This window comes from Haliotis rubra, unplaced genomic scaffold, assembly GCF_003918875.1.
Source record: "Haliotis rubra isolate DU_JTF1 unplaced genomic scaffold, ASM391887v1 Scf1000, whole genome shotgun sequence".
Lineage (NCBI taxonomy): Eukaryota > Metazoa > Mollusca > Gastropoda > Lepetellida > Haliotidae > Haliotis > Haliotis rubra.
This window is the reverse complement of record NW_025764894.1, coordinates 1-19,023: the sequence shown is the minus strand read 5'-3', so window position 1 is coordinate 19,023 and position 19,023 is coordinate 1. Positions and strand designations below refer to the sequence as shown.

At 38.1% G+C, this 19,023-nt stretch overlaps 2 protein-coding genes and 1 long non-coding RNA gene across 6 annotated transcripts in view; 2 read left to right on the top strand and 1 right to left on the bottom strand.

The window, feature by feature from the left end:
- Nucleotides 1-8,150, top strand: part of LOC124267022 — a 289,774-nt gene extending 281,624 nt beyond the window's left edge. For all 4 annotated transcript variants that reach the window (XM_046701872.1, XM_046701865.1, XM_046701878.1 and 1 more), the window contains 3 exons: nt 3,895-4,099; nt 5,031-5,070; nt 7,705-8,150. In XM_046701872.1, coding sequence (XP_046557828.1) covers nt 3,895-4,099; nt 5,031-5,070; nt 7,705-7,978 — 519 coding nt within the window. In that variant the 3' untranslated portion in view covers nt 7,979-8,150. The remainder of the gene's footprint in view (nt 1-3,894; nt 4,100-5,030; nt 5,071-7,704) is intronic.
- On the bottom strand, nt 1,217-5,332 carry LOC124267077. The gene is made up of 3 exons (XR_006895947.1): nt 5,321-5,332; nt 2,593-2,596; nt 1,217-1,454 (listed from the first exon to the last, which is right to left on the bottom strand). It is a non-coding gene; the product is annotated as an uncharacterized LOC124267077 (long non-coding RNA).
- On the top strand, nt 7,989-11,258 carry LOC124267054 (tripartite motif-containing protein 2-like). The gene is made up of 6 exons (XM_046701890.1): nt 7,989-8,772; nt 9,388-9,446; nt 9,593-9,697; nt 10,358-10,418; nt 10,803-10,871; nt 11,221-11,258. Exons 1-6 carry the CDS (start codon nt 8,103-8,105, stop codon nt 11,241-11,243), a joined length of 987 nt encoding a protein of 328 aa, XP_046557846.1. The 5' UTR covers nt 7,989-8,102; the 3' UTR covers nt 11,244-11,258.
- The last annotated feature ends 7,765 nt before the right edge of the window (nt 11,259-19,023 follow it).

Below are 19,023 nucleotides of genomic sequence, written 5' to 3'. Positions count from 1 at the left end.
AGCATGTAGACACTGAGTGTGTGTTTGAGTGAACGGTTCCTTATATGGAGGGAACATGTAAGTAGTGATCCTTATGTCAGTATCCCCTTGCATATATTTCCTTTGTTACAGATTGTGTTCTAAGGGGATGTCTTTTGTTCAAAAGACAAATGTCCGAGAAATCTTCTAATCTCTAATCTTCAGTGTCGCCCTGTTTTAGCTGGTTTAGAACAGGATTTTACATGTTATAAAAACGTGCTGAAAAAGCATGAGAAACAACTTATTCGTTGCTGGCCTCACGCCGACTTCGACCCCATTACCTCCGGTTTTTGCCAGGATGGTTTGTAAATAATCGAGACCGGACCAAACATAAAAGTGATCAACCACATGAGCATTCATCTAAGCAACTGGGATACGATGATATGTGTCAACCAAGCCAGCAGGCCTGACCATATGATCCCGATAGTCGCCTCTTACTACAAGAATAAGTTGCTGAAGACCAATTCTAACCGGATCTTCACGGGTCTCATCTGTATGACACACCTCCCTCTCATCCAGTGAACTGAAGCATTGTCACCTTCTGTTGCTTGATGTGCGCCAGTCTGTGAACATGCCTCCTACGCTGGACCACTCACCTGCTCATCTTCAGGGTAACCCTTCCTTGGATGACTTGGCATTTGATGCCAGGTTCTTCTTGTCCACAGTTACAGGGAGTTTCTTCACTCCACCAACACAAACCTGCATTGCATTGTACTGATCCTTACCACACTGATGATGAAGGCGATTTTGTTTCTGTTATCATGAATCAAAAGTACATTGACTCCAGCAGACATCCCCACATGGCTTGTGGACCACCTGCCATATGCTTTGCTATGGCAAGATGTCTCCTGTTTTGTGGAAGATGGCCTTGCACAGTCAGTCGTCGTGCTGTCCCTCATCTGAGAGCTAAATGTTCACTGTTTGGGATCCCCTCTCTGAAATAATCATGCTTCTTTCATCAGCAGTCTCTCAGAGAAAGACCTATGTGGGTATGCATCCAAAGCATGGTAGACAATGCCCTTTCTTTTAGCAACGCCAGCCTCTTATGCACGACAAACCACTAAGAATCACCACACATTTCCACTGGCGGTAGACGTAGACGGTAGTGACTTTTATTTATTTTTATTTATTTTTTATTATACCGAGCTGTTGGAACCTCCTCATCCACCTCAGCAGATTCCCGATCTTCCTGCCAATATAGATGCCTAGGATGTCAAGGAAGTTCTGGATGCACAGATCATGTCAGGCTGGTTTGCTGGTCGGCTGATTAACGCCACACTCAGCAACGTTTTAGCTACATGGCGGCGATCTGTAAATAATCGAGTCTGGACCATACAATAGAGTAATCAGCAGCATGAGCATTGATCTAGGTAGCTGGGATGTGATGACACGTGCCAACCTAGTCAGAGACCCTGACCACCCGATCCCTTTAGTAACTCTTAACACAGGCCTGGGTTCCTGAAAGCCAATTCTAACCCGGATCTTCACGGATCCATGTTCAGTCGTTAGTTCAAGATGAGACGCATATGAATAAGAACATGGTGCTTTTCAACCCCAACTCTGTCAGTTGTTCTCCACATTTTCGTGTGCTCTCAATTGGCGTCAGCCTGCAGGATTCCTACTTCCATGTAGTTACACATGTTGCTCATGCATTTTTCAGGGTCAGTGGTTCCAAGGAAAGGTGCCCCCGGTTGGGATTTCGCTGGTCCTCTCAATGACGCGGATGTTTACAACATGTGCAGGCATGTCATGCTTTTGGTCTCGGCCTATTGGAGACCATGATTCACGGCCTCAGTCAGTTCACTGGAGAACCTGGCTTCTGTGTACCCGACTGGGGATATTTGATACTTAACCGTCACACTACAATCATCCAAATCTCCAAGTTGACCATGTGGCAGATGTCGTTGAGAGTGAAGAGATTTTCAACCCGAGCTGCTACTACGGTCGGCAAGGTCCATCGCTTTCCCTCTTGCGGAACGCCTCCGTGGTGTAGTGGTTAGAGCATCCGCCCGGAGAGCATAAGGTCGCGGGTTCGATGCCCGACCGCGTCATACCAAAAGACGTTAAAAAATGGTACTTGTTGATCCCTGCCTGGCACTCGGCATTAATGAGTACAACAAGGACTGGTCGGCTTGGAGTCAGTATAATGTGTCTGAGTGGGGTATTCATGATTCACTGTGGTATGGTATCACAGTGGGCTAGCACTATAAAGCCGGCTTAAGTCTTGGCTATTACAAGCAGCCGCACATACACATGCACATGCATGCACATCGTCATATGAGCGAAATATTCTCAAGCACGACGTTAAATCCAATTTCACCTCACCTTACCACTCGCGCCATGTTTGATGACATGTGGTGTTCTTTTCACACCATTCGCTGGTCAAATCACATATATCCAGTGATGGCAACTGTCCCACAAGTGAAGGATTTCCTGTTATTTCTGAGTCAGTCTTGTTCCATGATTGCGACTTCGTTCCTGCTCTTCACAATGTTTTGAAGATTACCTAAGTACAAGTTTGGGCCCCAACAGCAAGGGGACCTAAGTATAATTTTATGTGACTTACGTCAAAACCCTCCTTGTACCCATTGATTGGTCTCTTGTATGGTGATCTATCTTCAGCTGGCGATCTATGGTCCGTTTTTACATTGTATTGACCAAAAATAGTTTTATTCTTTTTAAAGTGATATGTTAGCTAGTTTTAACTCATTTTGTGATAATCTAGTGATTTTACTATCCTTCCTTGACAGGGTTTCATATATTATATGTATGTATTATGAATTTAGAACTAGTTTTATCACGATATGGCTGAAATATTGCCGATGTGACTTTAAATCTTAACTCACTCACTCACCCTTTGCAACCACTGAAATCTGCATTTTATGACGACCTCACTTACAAGACTTTCTTTCAACTGCCTCTCACCATGGCAACCATGTGAACCACTCCATGTGAACACGTCCAGGGTTGTTCAGGTAGGTCAATAATTGTCTTCAAACGCCATCAGCTCACCGTATCTCTGATACACTCCGGATGGAAACTTGCCTTTCTTTTGTCGATTGTTGTTGTTCTTTATCTTCAGGGGGTGGTGGGGTAGACTAGTGGTTAAAGCGTTGGCTCGTCACGCCGAAGACCCGGGTTCGAATCCTCACATGGGTACATTGTGTGAAGCCCATTTCTGCTGTCCCCCGCCATGATGTTGCTGGAATATTGCTAAAAGCGGCGTAAAACCAAACTCACTCACTTTATCTTCAGATCTCTTTCTCTGATACGAGGGCGCTCAACTTGCGCCATACCCTCAGTTCTCATGAGAATGTGTAGCCTCGGGTAATGTAAAACACGAGAGGAATGTTTTTATGCTTACCTGACGCTCCACCTTTAGCCTCACCTTCAGCTTTCTTTTATAAGCTGCGCTGCGCATGTCGTCTTACAGTGAAGAGGTTAATCGGCCAAAGTAGATACAGCAAGGGTATTCCAATCTGTTTCTACTGTCTCTCTGTTGTCAGTTTGAGGGAGAGGGAAGCAACAGCACTGTATACCGTCAGATACGTATGAACAGATTGCATTTATCACGACATGCCCATTTGTATTCTTGAATGAAATCTCAAGAGATATTCATATTCTATCATTACCCGATTACCGTGCCTAATTATCACTGGAATTGTCACAGAATTTGATAAGACTCCAATACCTTTGGTTTCTGCTAAGTAGTTAAACACACATAATATTCAATGTGTGATAAATGTTACATTCAAATAGACTTTATTACCACAAAAATGTTGTTTATTTACAATCAGATTTAGCTTTATTCAACATAGTGAAATACTGTTGTTCGTCTTTCCAACTATGTGGTCTCTGTTATCATCATTTCAACAGTCGGGGACCCCGCTTGATGAATTACGACAACAGTTACGTGCTCTGGATGAGGACCATCAACAAGTGATCAGTGAAGTCAACCAGCATCATGAAGAGAAACTATCAAAACTGATGTATCTGCATGCTCAGAGAAAGCAGAAACTGGAGAAGGAAATCGAAGAATTAATTCAGAAGCCTCGCCATGAAAAAAGAGACGAAACATCGGGTAAGTAGGAATAGTTTGAAATGTGTAAACCGTTGTTTGAAGGAGGAAATCTATGGTTAGGAACCCTCCAGCTTCTGATGTTTTTAACTATATGTACACATGGAAAGAAATATTGCAATACCTGTGATATTTATCTCCAATGAAGCCATTATAATCACATCATAATTATGTTTGTTTGTGTACATATCTTGACCCTTCGGTTTCCTAACAACTTCAAATACACCACAACATATTTTAATTGCTGGAAACCTGACAGAATATTGGCAAACTATTTGCATTTGTGATAGAAGCTATTTTTCTCGATTGATATGCATATGCAGAAAAACATACGACAAAATAGGGCTGGGACGGGTAAGAAAAAATGGAATCGAGTACCCGCATGTACGTACCCGAATCGGAATCGAGTACCCGGAAATGTAAGGAATAAAGCGCTTCTGTCAACTTTCTGAATATTCAATTCTGAGTTGACGGAGATTTGTATAAAAACCTTGAAAGGATGACAACAACACACTGAAACTGAACATAGGCTATTTAATTTACGTCTATTTAACAAATATAGAGAGTAACACCATTACATGCATTCCTCGTTAAAACACAGGACCTTTCGTTACCGCTGTTACTGTTACTTGACTCCTCACTGCTCATGCTGAGATATATACAGTCGTTAATAATGACCTCCATTTATCGGTCAATACCAATGATGCAAATGTGTGTTACGTCAATGATGAAAAAGACAAGTTATTATGTGTGCTTCTCCTTTTTCAGGAACTCGATTCCTAGAAATAGTACTCGATTCAAGCTATACCCGACTCGGATTCGAGTACCCGAGTCCCCGTCCCAGCCCTACCACATAAAGCCTTCATACACAATACCAATATAGCTTACTAATGGCTACAGTTAATTGTTAAGACCCAATTTCGTTTATTTACAGAACTCCATCAATTGAACCTTTCTGCCAGAACGTCAAACAAGTAAGGCAAAACATTACTCAAATATACAGTCAAACTAAAAACTTCACAATCATATATTAAATATATAAAAAGGACCAGGAATGTGGTATAGGGGTTATCTTTTATTTGTTACGGTCCATAGGATGAACTGGGAATAATCACAGTGCCAAAGATCAGTTCCACGTGGTTACAAAATTTATAATAAAAGGCGTAAACAAAGTGTCAAGTCAAAAGAAATCAAGTAGCGTGTATGGCCACCCCTTGCGTTCACAACTGCCAAGCAACGCCTCCTCATGGACTGCCTGATGCATGTAAACACCTTATTGGGGATTGGTTCCTGAGAGCGTGCAGACCTCTACCAAGAGCATCCCAGATGAAATTGAGTGGACTGAGATCAAGTGGCCTTGACGGCCAGTCAAGAACGTTGATTCCTGCACGTACATCCTGGTCAAGCTGGCTGTTTGGGGTCTTGCAATGTCACGTTGAAAATGCAGACCTGGACCATGTGCCGCCATGAATGGAATACATTCGGGGGCTAGGACCTGGTCGCGGTTAACTGTAGCTTTAAGGTTCCCACTTATAACCAGAACTCAGGGACGGGCAATCCCATAGAAAGTACCCCAGACCATGTCACTTCTGCCCCCAAATCTGTCAACTTCCTGTACACAACACTTGGCGTAATGTTCACGGCGTCGCCTCCACACTGTCATCCTACCATCAGCAAATCTGAGGGTAAAGCTTTATTCATCACTGAAGACAACTCGATTCCAGTCTCTCTGAGTCGGAGGTGTCGTCGGGCCCACAGCAAACGCTGACGTAATGGCGTCAAAATGGTTCCACAATATGGTCATTGAAGGTGAGCTGCTTGCAGCCAGTTTCGGATTGTTTGTGTCAACAATCGACCCCTAAACAGATCATTTCTGGTTCCTGTAGCCATGAAAAATCGATTACGGAGGTGATGTAACACAATTTGACGGTCCCCCGCCTGTGACGTCACTCGTTTGTTGCATTCGAGTCTGTAAATCGTAAACAGCCCGGCGGCTGCACCCAATTGTCCTTGCAACGTCACTTACTGACGTTCCCGCTTCCAGCATGCCAACGGCACGTTTATGCTGCACATTTGAGAGGTTCGGCATAATAATTGGCTGTTCTTGTTAGTGCTTTAAAGTATTTTTTCACTTTGTAAAGTTGATGGGAACATTTCCGATCGATTGCACGTGCAATGAGTGAGTGAGTGAGTTTGGTTTTACACCGCTTTTAACAATATTCCACCAAAATCACGGCGGGGGACACCAGAAATGACCCGTAATGTGTCTACTATAAAAATTCATATTATTATTTACAGATCCAAATTGTGAAGTTTTGGGTTTTTTTTGGACTCAGTATAGACTAGATTATGCCATGAGTTTAATAAGACTGTCCAACACCATGTCAATGGATACCCAGCACTGACACTTTATGTCTTCAGGAAAATAGTGGCTTGGCAAGATCCATAAAAAACGCCCTTTTACAATACTTGAGGTTTGGACTAAAAAAAACATGCATTGGCTAACCAAGACTGTGTTGAGGGCTTTGTATACAGCTTCACGTGTATCAAAATCAACAATCACTCCCTTGTTCTTTCGACAAAACCAATGAAACCATTTATATTATTGAATTTTCGGTCCTGGTGTGATTGAAATGATTCAGGAGAAACATGGCATATATGCTTACGAAATTTCACAATTACATTCAAAGTACCAAGTTGTCCGAATCCCTGTTGTTCTTGGCGTCTTAGGTTTGGCATACTTGCTGTCGGTAACAGACCTTCTGGCACTCTGGGAAATGCAGAAGCCTGTAGTGCTTGGGAGACTTCCCATTCTCAGAAAGGTTCAATCAGGCAGCGCTTATTGACAAAAGCCCCATTCCCTGTCTGAGTTATGTGTGGACTGGCCAAATTTCTCTCAACTGTAAATATCATGTCGATACAAACATTTATCTATTGGTATCGCGTTTTTTTCTCGGCCCATACTGTAAAGATTACACTTGTCCAGGCACGTATCCAGGGTGGCCTTGTCATCTCAACATTTCGGCTGCCTGTTTACTGCTGGGTGACCACAGGGATCTTTGTGTCCCTGAACTAGGCGAATGTGCGTGTGTGCACTAACTCACTAACTCACTTCTCGTCCGTCTAGAGTGAAGCTTCATGTATGTTAAAGACTCTTGGTAAGGGGGTTGTATCAATGTAAAGGAAATGGATTACGTCAACAGAAATGGACTTTCTTTCCGCCTTAGGCCACAACATTAGGTTGTGTTGATTTGTTTCATTATTAATTATGTTGCAATACAAGTTTTCATGTCATTACTCATTTCTTGTTGATTTGTTATCATTTGTTTAATGAAATATATTTCTTATTCACTAAATCATTTGCTAATTAAATATTAATTTATGTGTTATTTTGGAACATGATATCACGAAGCAAATCAGAAGTTCATGTCATAAATCATTTGCTTTCTTTAATCTAATTTTATTTTCCGTGAGGACATTTTCGAATGGCTTTTTGTCCAGACTTTTGACTTTGACTAGACTGATGGAAACAGCCAGGCATTGTTTGTTTATTTAGTGCATGTTACACGTACATACACGTGCATTCATCTTTAAGTAGCTCATTTTAGGTTTCTGTCTTCCAGAATGGACGACTTCCCCAAATGTTCTGTCTGTCAGCATCAGTTTACCCTGAAGGGTCCCGCCCCCTACCTACTGCCCTGTCTACACGCCGTGTGTGAGACGTGTGTCACATCTGTAGCTGGTGGTGTGATATCATGCTCTACATGTCAAGAGGGAGGTCAACCTCACGGACACAAGCCTCCAGAAGGATGCAGTGAGACAGAAGGAAATATTCCATCTGACAGTAAAACATCGCCCCACAGAGCTCTACTGTACACATAAAAAGGACGGCAACCAGGCTGTGTGTTGGTGTCGGGACTGTGAAGAGTTCCTGTGTGAGTACTGCCAGAATGAGCACAGCAACATCAAACTTTCCAGAAACCATGTACTTCAAAACTTCAGTGACATGGTACCGACTGTCTTGAACATTCCAACATTTTGCAGCATCCATAAACACAACTCCTTGGACTTCATTGATGCAACCTGCCAGAAGTTGATCTGTGCGAGATGTAGACTCCATGATCACGCAGACCATGATGTGGAGGACTTGGATGTGGCTGCTGATGCTGTAACGGAACATTTCCACCACCAGAAGAATGAGCTATTAAAGTTGCAGACTCGTCAGAAAACTCACATGCAGAGCATCAGACAAGAAATTAAATACACTGACAGAACACACGACACTTTGAAAGAAAATATTGGCCACACATTCCAGACTCTGCGATCGCTTCTTGATCAACGAGAGAGTGAACTTATGACCGATCTAGAAAATCTTACAAAAGAGACCAAGGCAACACAACGGACTCTCCTCACCACCACTGAAGAAGATTGGGAGACATGCAGAGATGTTTCAGACTACATCGACAAAGTCCTCCACTATGCCCCCAAATTACACATCCTGGAGCTGGAGAGCCGTGTAGGAAACAGAGCTCGGAGCTGCCTGAAAGATGTTAGGTCTCAGTCACGTGCTGTAACGTCAGCTTTCCTCAATACAAACAGATTGTCAGAGCTGAAATCAAATATATCAGTATTTGGTGCCATTACGACAAATGTAGGGGACGCTGAACCTTTTAAAGGTATTCCAATTGGACATTATTACAAGTTAATTATTCTTTGTATATGTTTTGTATGTGTGGCATTCTTGTTATGTTTTATTTGGCATTATTTATACCTCTTTTGTATTCATGTTTCTATAATTTAAGATCCATTATGTCTGTTGATAACTTTGTTTTTCGTACCGCCTCCGTGGTGTAGTGGTTAGAGCGTCTGTCCGGGGAGCGGAAAGTCGCAGGCTCGATCCCCGACCGCGTCATACCAAAAAGACGTTAAATTGTGGTACTTGTTGGTTCCTGCCTGGCGCTCGGCATTAATGGGTACAACAAGGACTGGTCGGCTCGGAGTCAGTATAATGTGTCTGAGTGGGGTATTCATGCTTCACTGCGGCATGGTATCTCAGTGGGCTAGCACTATAAAACCAGCTTAAGTCTGGGCTAGTACAAGCAGCCGCACATACACATAAACACGTATGCACGTCGTCATATGAGCGAAATATTCTCAAGCACGACGTTAAATCCAATTTCACCTGACCTCACTTTGTTTTTTGTGTTGTAAAATTCATAAAACATTATCCCGGCATTTCAGACCTATGACGTAAATATTTTTAATCATATATAATTCTCCTGTTGTTGTAGACAAGGATACCCAGACGCTTGATGACTATATGGCAGACCTGGACAGGAAACATAAAATGGTGAGTATAGTCTGTGGTACATCATACCTTCTTGATGACAAACAGACTGGCAAATCGTAGAGAGACCCAAGTAACTATGCCGCAACATTCAAGACTCTAGGAATGATTCAGCCCATTAAATTCCTTATATGTTAGGTGTTTTGCAAGAAATTGCAGAACTGAAGACGAAAATGGATTCAGAGGAGAAGCGGAGTGAAAGCTACAGACTGCTCACAGACAAGCTCAATGGAGACATCAGTAGCCTCAAATCGGTTTGAATTTATTATTTACGTTCGTTCATACCTTTAGACATCTTTGCATCTGCCCTTATATTCCAGTATATATGTCACAAAGAAAATATCGCTTCACGTCATCTCAATTTATTATCAATAAAAATCCTTTAATGGTGTTGTGAATGTATCAGCCTATTAAATAATCTGTGTGTTGTGAGATTTTTTTCAGGAAAGTAATGAAATGAAGACGAAAATTGATTCGGACGAGCAAAATGTTAAAACCTTACGGACAGGCTCAGTGGTGAAATCAAAATTCTGAAATCGTATTCTATTTTTTCAGAACTTCACGTGCTTTCAAACATTTAAATATGTCAGCATCTACCTTTATGTGATCTCAATAATCGTCTAAAACACTTAAAAAGATGCAGTGCACTTGATGACAGTTTCCTGACGTTCTTTTCAAACGTTTAGTTACGATCCGACCACTGGATACGGTTGTGAATATGACAGTGTGCAAGTGAATTCTATGTGACCCCTTTTTGTTCAAGAATTTCACAAACATTTCTGTTAATAAAGACTGCAAACGTTATAATTACATTTATAATTAATAAACGTTATAATTAATTATTACATGCTTGGAAACCCTATACCCTTGAGCTAACCAATGTTTTGATATAGAATTATGTACAATGTTTACAGCTCATTGCCGAGAAGGAAAACATCGAGAAGAGACTCTCAAAAAACCTGGATGTTTTACTTGGTAAATTTGCATTACGTTTCTTCCTGTGCCTCCCAGGTCGCTTAATCCACAATATATTTGACGACTTCACTTGTATCTACTATCGGTTAAAATCATCGAAGTGGTAAACATATATCATCCTTGTCTCCTTTAGCTTTCCTCCCATACTAAAACAAATCATGTAATCACCTTAACATATATGATAAACATGGAGTCACTAAACCTTCCCGAACAGATGGTATCATCACTCTTTGATTATGATTCCTTAAACGCATGCTCATGATAAAGTCGGAACGGACACAGCTCTTGTCGGAGGCTTTTGTGTATTTTGAATGGGTTTTGTGGCTTACATTTATCATACATATACATTATACATATATGGTTATATGCATGTTTGTTTTACAGGTGTGGCCAGGGAATGTGGTATCCATCTGCTGAAGCCAGGGACTGTAGACAGGTCTGTGGTGCTGAAGTGTGAGTACATTTACTCAAATAACATACAACGTCAGCACACCACATAGGACATGTAGTCATATACTACGACTGAGGAGGATAGACGAAGTTACGTATCTCATGCTTGAAGTAACGGACGCTGGGGTTCACTGATTGTGTGGTATTGTTTTAACAATGTAACGCATCATGAGGGCTTAATGTTCCTGGGTCATGCCTGGTGATCAACGTAAACACGGGCACCCGTTGATGGGCTGATCTTTGACATTTTTCTCTTCAAAAACCTTTTTTCCAAATTTGTAAATCACAGACTGAGATACACTGGACATACTGGCTATATCTAGGTATTTTATGCGAGAGAAATGTATGCCAGTAACCAGAAGGTGTTCATCGTGATGTTGATGACGCACGTCCAGCCTGGTGGAGCTTTACTGTTGGTAATGAAAATATCACAAAATCTAAAGTGAAAAAATCAGATACACCCCCTGTGACATTCACATTTTTTTTTAATCCTGAAAGTCACTTGGTACTGTGTACACCCCTTAACAGATTATATGCACTCAGTTGAAGAATATTTAAGAGTTTTGTTAATACAATTTTCTTGTCTGTCATTTCTAACTGAAAATATTAACGACCCCTTTCATCACATATTTAATATTCATAACCACCACATATCGATAAAACAGAGTAAATAGTGTTGTTGTTTGCGTCCATTGACGTCCCAAGAATTTTTTAATACTATTATTCATGAGAATCAATCAGATCAGTTACACCATTTTCAAGAACACTGCAAAATGTGTTGGAGTAACTCAGGACACGTGCGTGACCACGTGACATGATCTAGCCACTCTCAATTCCTTCTCTTTGACATAATTGAGAAGGACTTAAAGTTTGTAAACAAAAAGACATAAGTGCATTTGGTCCTTGTTTCACAAAATACAAACTTAGTTATCATGTTAAAAAAAGTATAAAACTGTCAACAGTTGACGTCTGCAAGCATCTGCTTTTGATCGAGCAAGAAAAGGAAACGTGCCTCCGCCAAAACGATGTTGTTGCACTAGCTGGGCTCGCGTGTCATACAGCAAGAATGCATTTCTATTTTGGGGGGGATATTCTCAATTACTGTTTATGCCAGGAAAGAGAAGATGTTTATCAAGATGTTGACGACGCATGTCCAGTCTGATGACATATGCTGCGTTAAAGCAAGACTAGAGTGGTGGAGCGGTGTTGTTGGTAATGACAATCAGACAAAAATGTCGGTAATAGCTGAGAGTGACTTTCAATAAAGTTTAAAAATCAACATTCACCCCTGTGACATTTCGTTTTATCACTTTTACTCCTCAAAGTTATTCGGCAGTCCTGTTATTGTTTACAATCCTACAAAAGACTCAGCTCTTATTTAAAATATCAACATATTATGAAAATTTCAGATTTTTGCCGATTGTATTATATTGTTTCTACCATATCTAACTGAAACTATTAACGACCCCTTTTATCATAAATTCAACGTTCATAACTTCTCTATATCGTGAAAAAGAGAGTAAATAGTGTTATAGTTTGCGTCCACTGATAATTTCTGTTTACTTGGTTATTCTTAAGAATCTCTACAATGAATTACGCCATTTCCAACAACACTGCAAAGTGAGTAGGAGTAACCAAGCACACGTGTAGGAGCACAAGTTCTCAAGTCACTCTCAATTCCTTATTTTTCATATAACAAGAGGTAGACCAGCTTCTAGGTTAGTTGTGATATTTGCACGTTAAAAACAGAATGAAATTGACAAGAGTTGGTCGTCTTCAAACATCGGCTACTGATACTGGGAGCGGGAAAATCGAACTCGCTTCCACTGAAGCGACGTCGACACGAGCTGCACGTGTGTTGCGACCAGAACTGGGATACGACCAGAACTGGGATAACTAATATGGAGAATTATACGTGTTACTGTCAACTATGTATTTAATCGACAAACAATTATTAAGATCAAAATCAGCTGCACAACTCGTGTCCTTTATTTTAACTACTGACTGCTAAAAATGCCAATGGCAGCGCTCCATAGTGGATGTCCGCCATAATAGCTAAATATAGCAACGCAAAAAATGTAGAAACGTGAAACTAAAACGAAATAGAATTCATTTTCATACGCTTTACTCTAATTACTCTACTGGCTTAAAATAAGTGATGTTCCTGGTTGTGGATGCTGAATTTAGGTGTCAGGTGTTTTTCATTCATTTTGTATTCATAATGGTTCATTCATTCCCAGAAATGGTTACTGCTCAACTTGAAATATGACTTTCTTGCAATATCTAATGATATTTTAAAATATAGCTAATTATTCCTTTTAACAATATATGTGTATGCCCACAAATAGAACCAGAAAATATATGATGTGAATGGTATTGGATTTTGATTTTATAGTTTAATAATTATGCTAATATTTGGAAAAATATAGTAAGTTGTATCTAAATATAGGCCAGCCCAGCCATTTTTGCACAGTGTTTTATGTAATAATACAGTAAATAGTTTCTTTTAAAGTAAGAACGGGGAATAAAAGAAAATTAAATTATGTCATAATTATTTTTTTAATAATGTTACATCCATTCTTGATGGGTATGTATGTATAACAATTCAAGTTTGTTTTGGGGATTTAAGTTATTTGTGTTATGCCATTTGTGAGAGTATATAAGAGATTGGTATGTTGCTTGGTCATACTTTTCAGAGAATATTTCTTATGAAATACTCGAAAAATATACAGGTTCATGTACACATTCATGACACTGTAAAAAGAGTGGTGATCTATTATTTATAATGGTAGGGTGTATTCAGTAACATCACCATCACACATAATACTATGCTGATAATGCTGAGTTAAAGGTCCAGTTAAAGTTCTCATCCCAAAAGTTCACATGGCCCCCTAAGCAGTTAGTGGCTCCCTTTTTTATAACATGTTTAGCCTCCAAGTAATGTTGTGTTAATATTACTGCTATTATCATATAAGATTTGCCAGTAATGATCATTTATAGCTTTCATCATTATTGTGTTCATGGAAGCTGTTTGTAACAGACACCAGACATACAAGGCATAATTACTTCAGAATGATAAAAGTGGGAGAGTTTGTGCTCCATCTCAGAAGGCTATAGTTATAACTTTGAAGAAAAATGATGGTGTAGAAATTATCCAAAAACATTTCTTTAATGTTCCTTTGAAAATCCCCTTCCTGGTCAGCTTGATATAAATGGGAAATTCACTGAGCCCTTCATAGCAGCTTGAACTTGTTATTCCATGCATTGTCATCAATAACATTATATTTGCTGAACTAATTCGCGGTTAGAGTTGTCCCCCCTTCACTATTTGCTTGAAAGGGTCATCTGCTCATTGTGTTAGAAGGCCAAGCAGCTGAAGCTTCTTTGATGACATATTGTTAATGAGATGAAACTGTCAAGGTAAATGATGACTTCATATTTACTGTTTTGTGTGTAATTTTCCCCAGAAACCAATGCTACCTGATGTGGATATGGTTGTCAGGCTCAATGACTTAGTCATTGTCTAGCATCAAGTCTCAATGATTGCATGTGTGGATGCTTATGATCTCAATAACTGGATTGTCTGGTACAAACTCAGTTATTTACAGATATCATGTAGCTAGAACATTGTGTAGCAACAAACAACAAACAAACAAAAACAATTTATGCCAGCTTTGGATTAGGGAAATTGTGTGATAAATGTAGTCAAGGAAATTAAAACATGCAATATTGCCCCACTACTTTTAGATTTTGCCCATAAGTATGAAGTATAAGAACCCAAAAGAAAATAATAAATTCCATTAAAATATAGATTTTAAACTTGTTCCACTTCAAACACTTTTGGTTGAGGGAATATAAGTAATACTATTAAACAAATCTCTTAAAGTTAGTACTGTAGATCAGCCCAGTGTGCTCATAAATATGAAGTGTGATTTGCTATGAGCAGCCAAAATGAAATCAGAAGATTCCATTGATTGTAATTTTATGGTGTTATCCCTCTTCTGGTTGAATCTGTATGTATTATACTAATATTGTACAGATTCTCTGAAAATAAGAGATATTGTCCTGTTCAAGATTCAGCCCACAATTTTTAAATGTCAGATTATTCTGTTAGTATTAGACTTAGGAGACATTATCCCTCTCCTGGTCAAAGGCATACAGGATTAAATCAAGTTAACTCTCTTAAAGTTGTACTAATTAATGGCCTATTTGCTTTCATAATCTGCTTTCTACATGTCTGAAATATGATCTACTATCATCAGATTTTAAAGTTGTTTTCCTTTATCTAATTAAGGGCATATGAATAGTAAAAAATAGTTTAAAAATCTCTAAACATTGGCAATATTGACCTGTTGCATGTAGACTCATATGACTAAATACTATCAACAGCCAAGAGGAATCTTTAGATTCGATAACTGTAATGTTTTAGTCAACTTTACTCAAGCAGATATTGTCACAACAAGGAATAAGAACGCCATAATAACTTTACCAGATAGATATAACATGAACCTAACAGTTGACACACTCACACCCATTCAGCTTGAGTCAAATAACTATCACCCTTCAAGGGCATCACACACAGCACATAGTTTAGACACAAATCAAACGTTGCACAATCACTGTTTCCCTCAAAATACTAAATGTTACTACATGCAAATCACTAATACATTAATAGTGTGCTAACAATCAACCCTTCTCATACAATACATCCAACTGTAGATTTTTTTAGGCATATTCCCACTCTTGGTTAAGGTGAGTATCATTATTACTATTGCATTATTAATGCTATACTATTATTTCATTCAGAATTTGCTGACAAGTTGGAATTGTTATTTACCACTATAAGCTCAGATGAAATCTTGAAATTCCATAAACTGTAAGTTTTAAAGGCTTTATCCCACTTCGGGCAAAGGGCATGTCATTCATGATAACAGTTAAAAGTCTCTGAAAATAAGAACTATTGACCCAGTTCATTCATAATTTGCTCACAGGTTTGAAATGTTATTCAATATCATCAGCCAAGATACCATTTTGAAATTGAATAAACTGTAGGTTTAAAGACAGTATCCTACTTCTGCTCAAAGGCACGTGATTGATAATAATAGTTAAATGTCTCTGAAAATTTGAACTATTGACCTAGTACATTAATAATTTACTTGTAGGTTTGAAATACTATTTACTATCATCAGGCAAGATAACATCTTGAAATTCCTTAAACTGTAGGTTTTAAAGGCATTATCCCCCTTCTGGTCAAATGTATGTGATTAATAATACCGGTAATAGGTAAAAATCTTTGAACATTTGTATTATAGACCCAGTACATTCATAATTTGCTTGTAAGTTTGAAATGCTATTTACAATCATCAGCCCAGATAACATCTTGAAATTCCTTCAACTGTAGGTTTTAAAGGCATTATCCCACTTCTGGTCAAATGTATGTGATAAATAATAATAGTTAAAAATCTCTGAAAATTTGAATTATTGACCCAGTCCATTAATAATTTACATGTAGGTTTGAAATGCTATTTACTATCATCAATCAAGAAAACTTCTTGAAATTCCATAAACTGTAGGTTTTAAAGACATTATCCCACTTCTGGTCAAAGGCACGTGATTAATAATAATAGTCAAAAATATCTATAAAATAGATTTATAGACCCAGTACATTCATAATTTGCTCACAGGTTTGAAATGCTAATCTATATCATCAGCCCAGACAGCTTCTTGAAATTCTATAAGCTGTAGGTTTTAAAGACATTATCCCACTCCAGGTCAAATGTATGTGATTATTAATAATAGTTAAAAATCTCTGAAAATTTGAATTAGTGACCCAGTACATTCATAATTTACTTGTAAGTTTGAAATGCTATTTCCTATCATCAGTCCTGACAGCTTCTTGAAATTCCATAAACTGTAGGTTTTAAAGGCATTATCCCACTTCTGGTCAAATGCACGTGATTAATAATAATAGGTAAAAACCTCTGAACATTTGATTTATTGACCCAGTACATTCACAATTTACTTGTAAGTTTGAAATGCTATTTCCTATCATTAACCAAGAAAATTTCTTGAAATTCCATAAACTGCAGGTTTGAAAGGCATTATCCCATTTCTGGTCAAAGGCACGTGATGAATAATAATAGTTAAAAATCTCTGAAAATTTGAATTATTGACCCAGTACATTCATAATTTACTTGTATGTTTGAAATGCTATTTCCTTATTCAGCCCAGATAGCATCTTGAAATTCCTTCAACTGTAGGTTTGAAAGGCATTATCCCACTTCTGGTCAAAGGCACGTGATTAATAATAATAGTTAAAAACCTCTGAACATATTAATTAGTGACCCAGTATATTCATAATTTACTTGTAAGTTTGAAATACTATTTCCTATCATCAGCCAAGAAAACTTCTTGAAATTCCATAAACTGTAGGTTTTAAAGGCATTATCCCACTTCTGGTCAAATGCACGTGATTAATAATAATAGTTAAAAATCTCTGTATAATGGAATTATAGACCCAGTACATTAATAATTTGCTCACATGTTTGAAATGCTATTTGCTATCATCAGCCTTGATAATATCTTGAAATTCCATAAACTGTAGGTTTTAAAGACATTATCCCACTTCTGGTCAAAGGCACGTGATTAATAATAATAGTTAAAAACCTCTGAACATTTGATTTATTGACCCAGTACATTCACAATTTACTTGTAAGTTTGAAATGCTTTTTCCTATCATTAACCAAGAAAATTTCTTGAAATTCCATAAACTGCAGGTTTGAAAGGCATTATCCCATTTCTGGTCAAAGGCACGTGATGAATAATAATAGTTAAAAATCTCTGAAAATTTGAATTATTGACCCAGTACATTCATAATTTACATGTATGTTTGAAATGCTATTCCCATCATCAGCCCAGATAGCATCTTGAAATTCCTTCAACTGTAGGTTTGAAAGGCATTATCCCATTTCTAGTCAAAGGCACGTGATTAATAATAATAGTTAAAAACCTCTGAACATTTTAATTAGTGACCCAGTATATTCATAATTTACTTGTAAGTTTGAAATACTATTTCCTATCATCAGCCAAGAAAACTTCTTGAAATTCCTTAAACTGTAGGTTTTAAAGGCATTATGCAACTTCTGGTCAAATGCAGGTGATTAAAAATTATAGTTATAAATCTCTGTAAAATAGAACTATTGACCCAGTACATTAATAATTTACTTGTAGGTTTGAAATACTAATTTTTATCATCAGCCTAGACAGCTTCTTGAAATTCCAGAAACTGTAGGTTTTAAAGACATTATCCCACTTCTGGTCAAATGCACGTGATTCATAATAATAGGTAAAAACCTATGAACATTTGAATTATTGACCCAGTACATTCATAATTTACTTGTAAGTTTGAAATACTATTTACTATCATTAGCCAAGAAAACTTCTTGAAATTCCATAAACTGTAGGTTTTAAAGGCATTATCCCACTTCTGGTAAAAAGGCACGTGATTAATAATAATAGTTAAAAATCTCTGAAAATTTGAATTATTGACCCAGTACATTAATAATTTACTTCTATGTTTGAAATGCTATTTACTATCATCAGCCCTGACAACTTCTTGAAATTCCATAAACTGTAGGTTTTAAAGGCATTATCCCACTTCTGGTCAAAGGCACGTGATTAATAACAATAGTTAATAATCTCTGTAAAATAGAATTAAAGGCCCAGTACATTCATAATTTGCTCACATGTTTGAAATGCTATTTACTATCATCAGCCCTGACAGCTTCTTGAAATTCCATAAACTGTAGGTTTTAAAGACATTATCCCACTTCTGGTCAAATGCACGTGATTAATAATAATAGTTAAAAATCTCTGAAAATTTGAATTAGTGACCCAGTACATTAATAATTTACTTGTAAGTTTGAAATGCTATTTCCAATCATCAGCCAAGAAAACTTCTTGAAATTCCTTAAACTGTAGGTTTGAAAGGCATTATCCCACTTCTGGTCAAATGCACATGAATAAGAATAATAGTTAAAAATCTCTGTAAAATGGAATTATAGACTCAGTACATTAATAATTTGCTCACATGTTTGAAATGCTATTTGCTATCATCAGCCTTGATAATATCTTGAAATTCCATAAACTGTAGGTT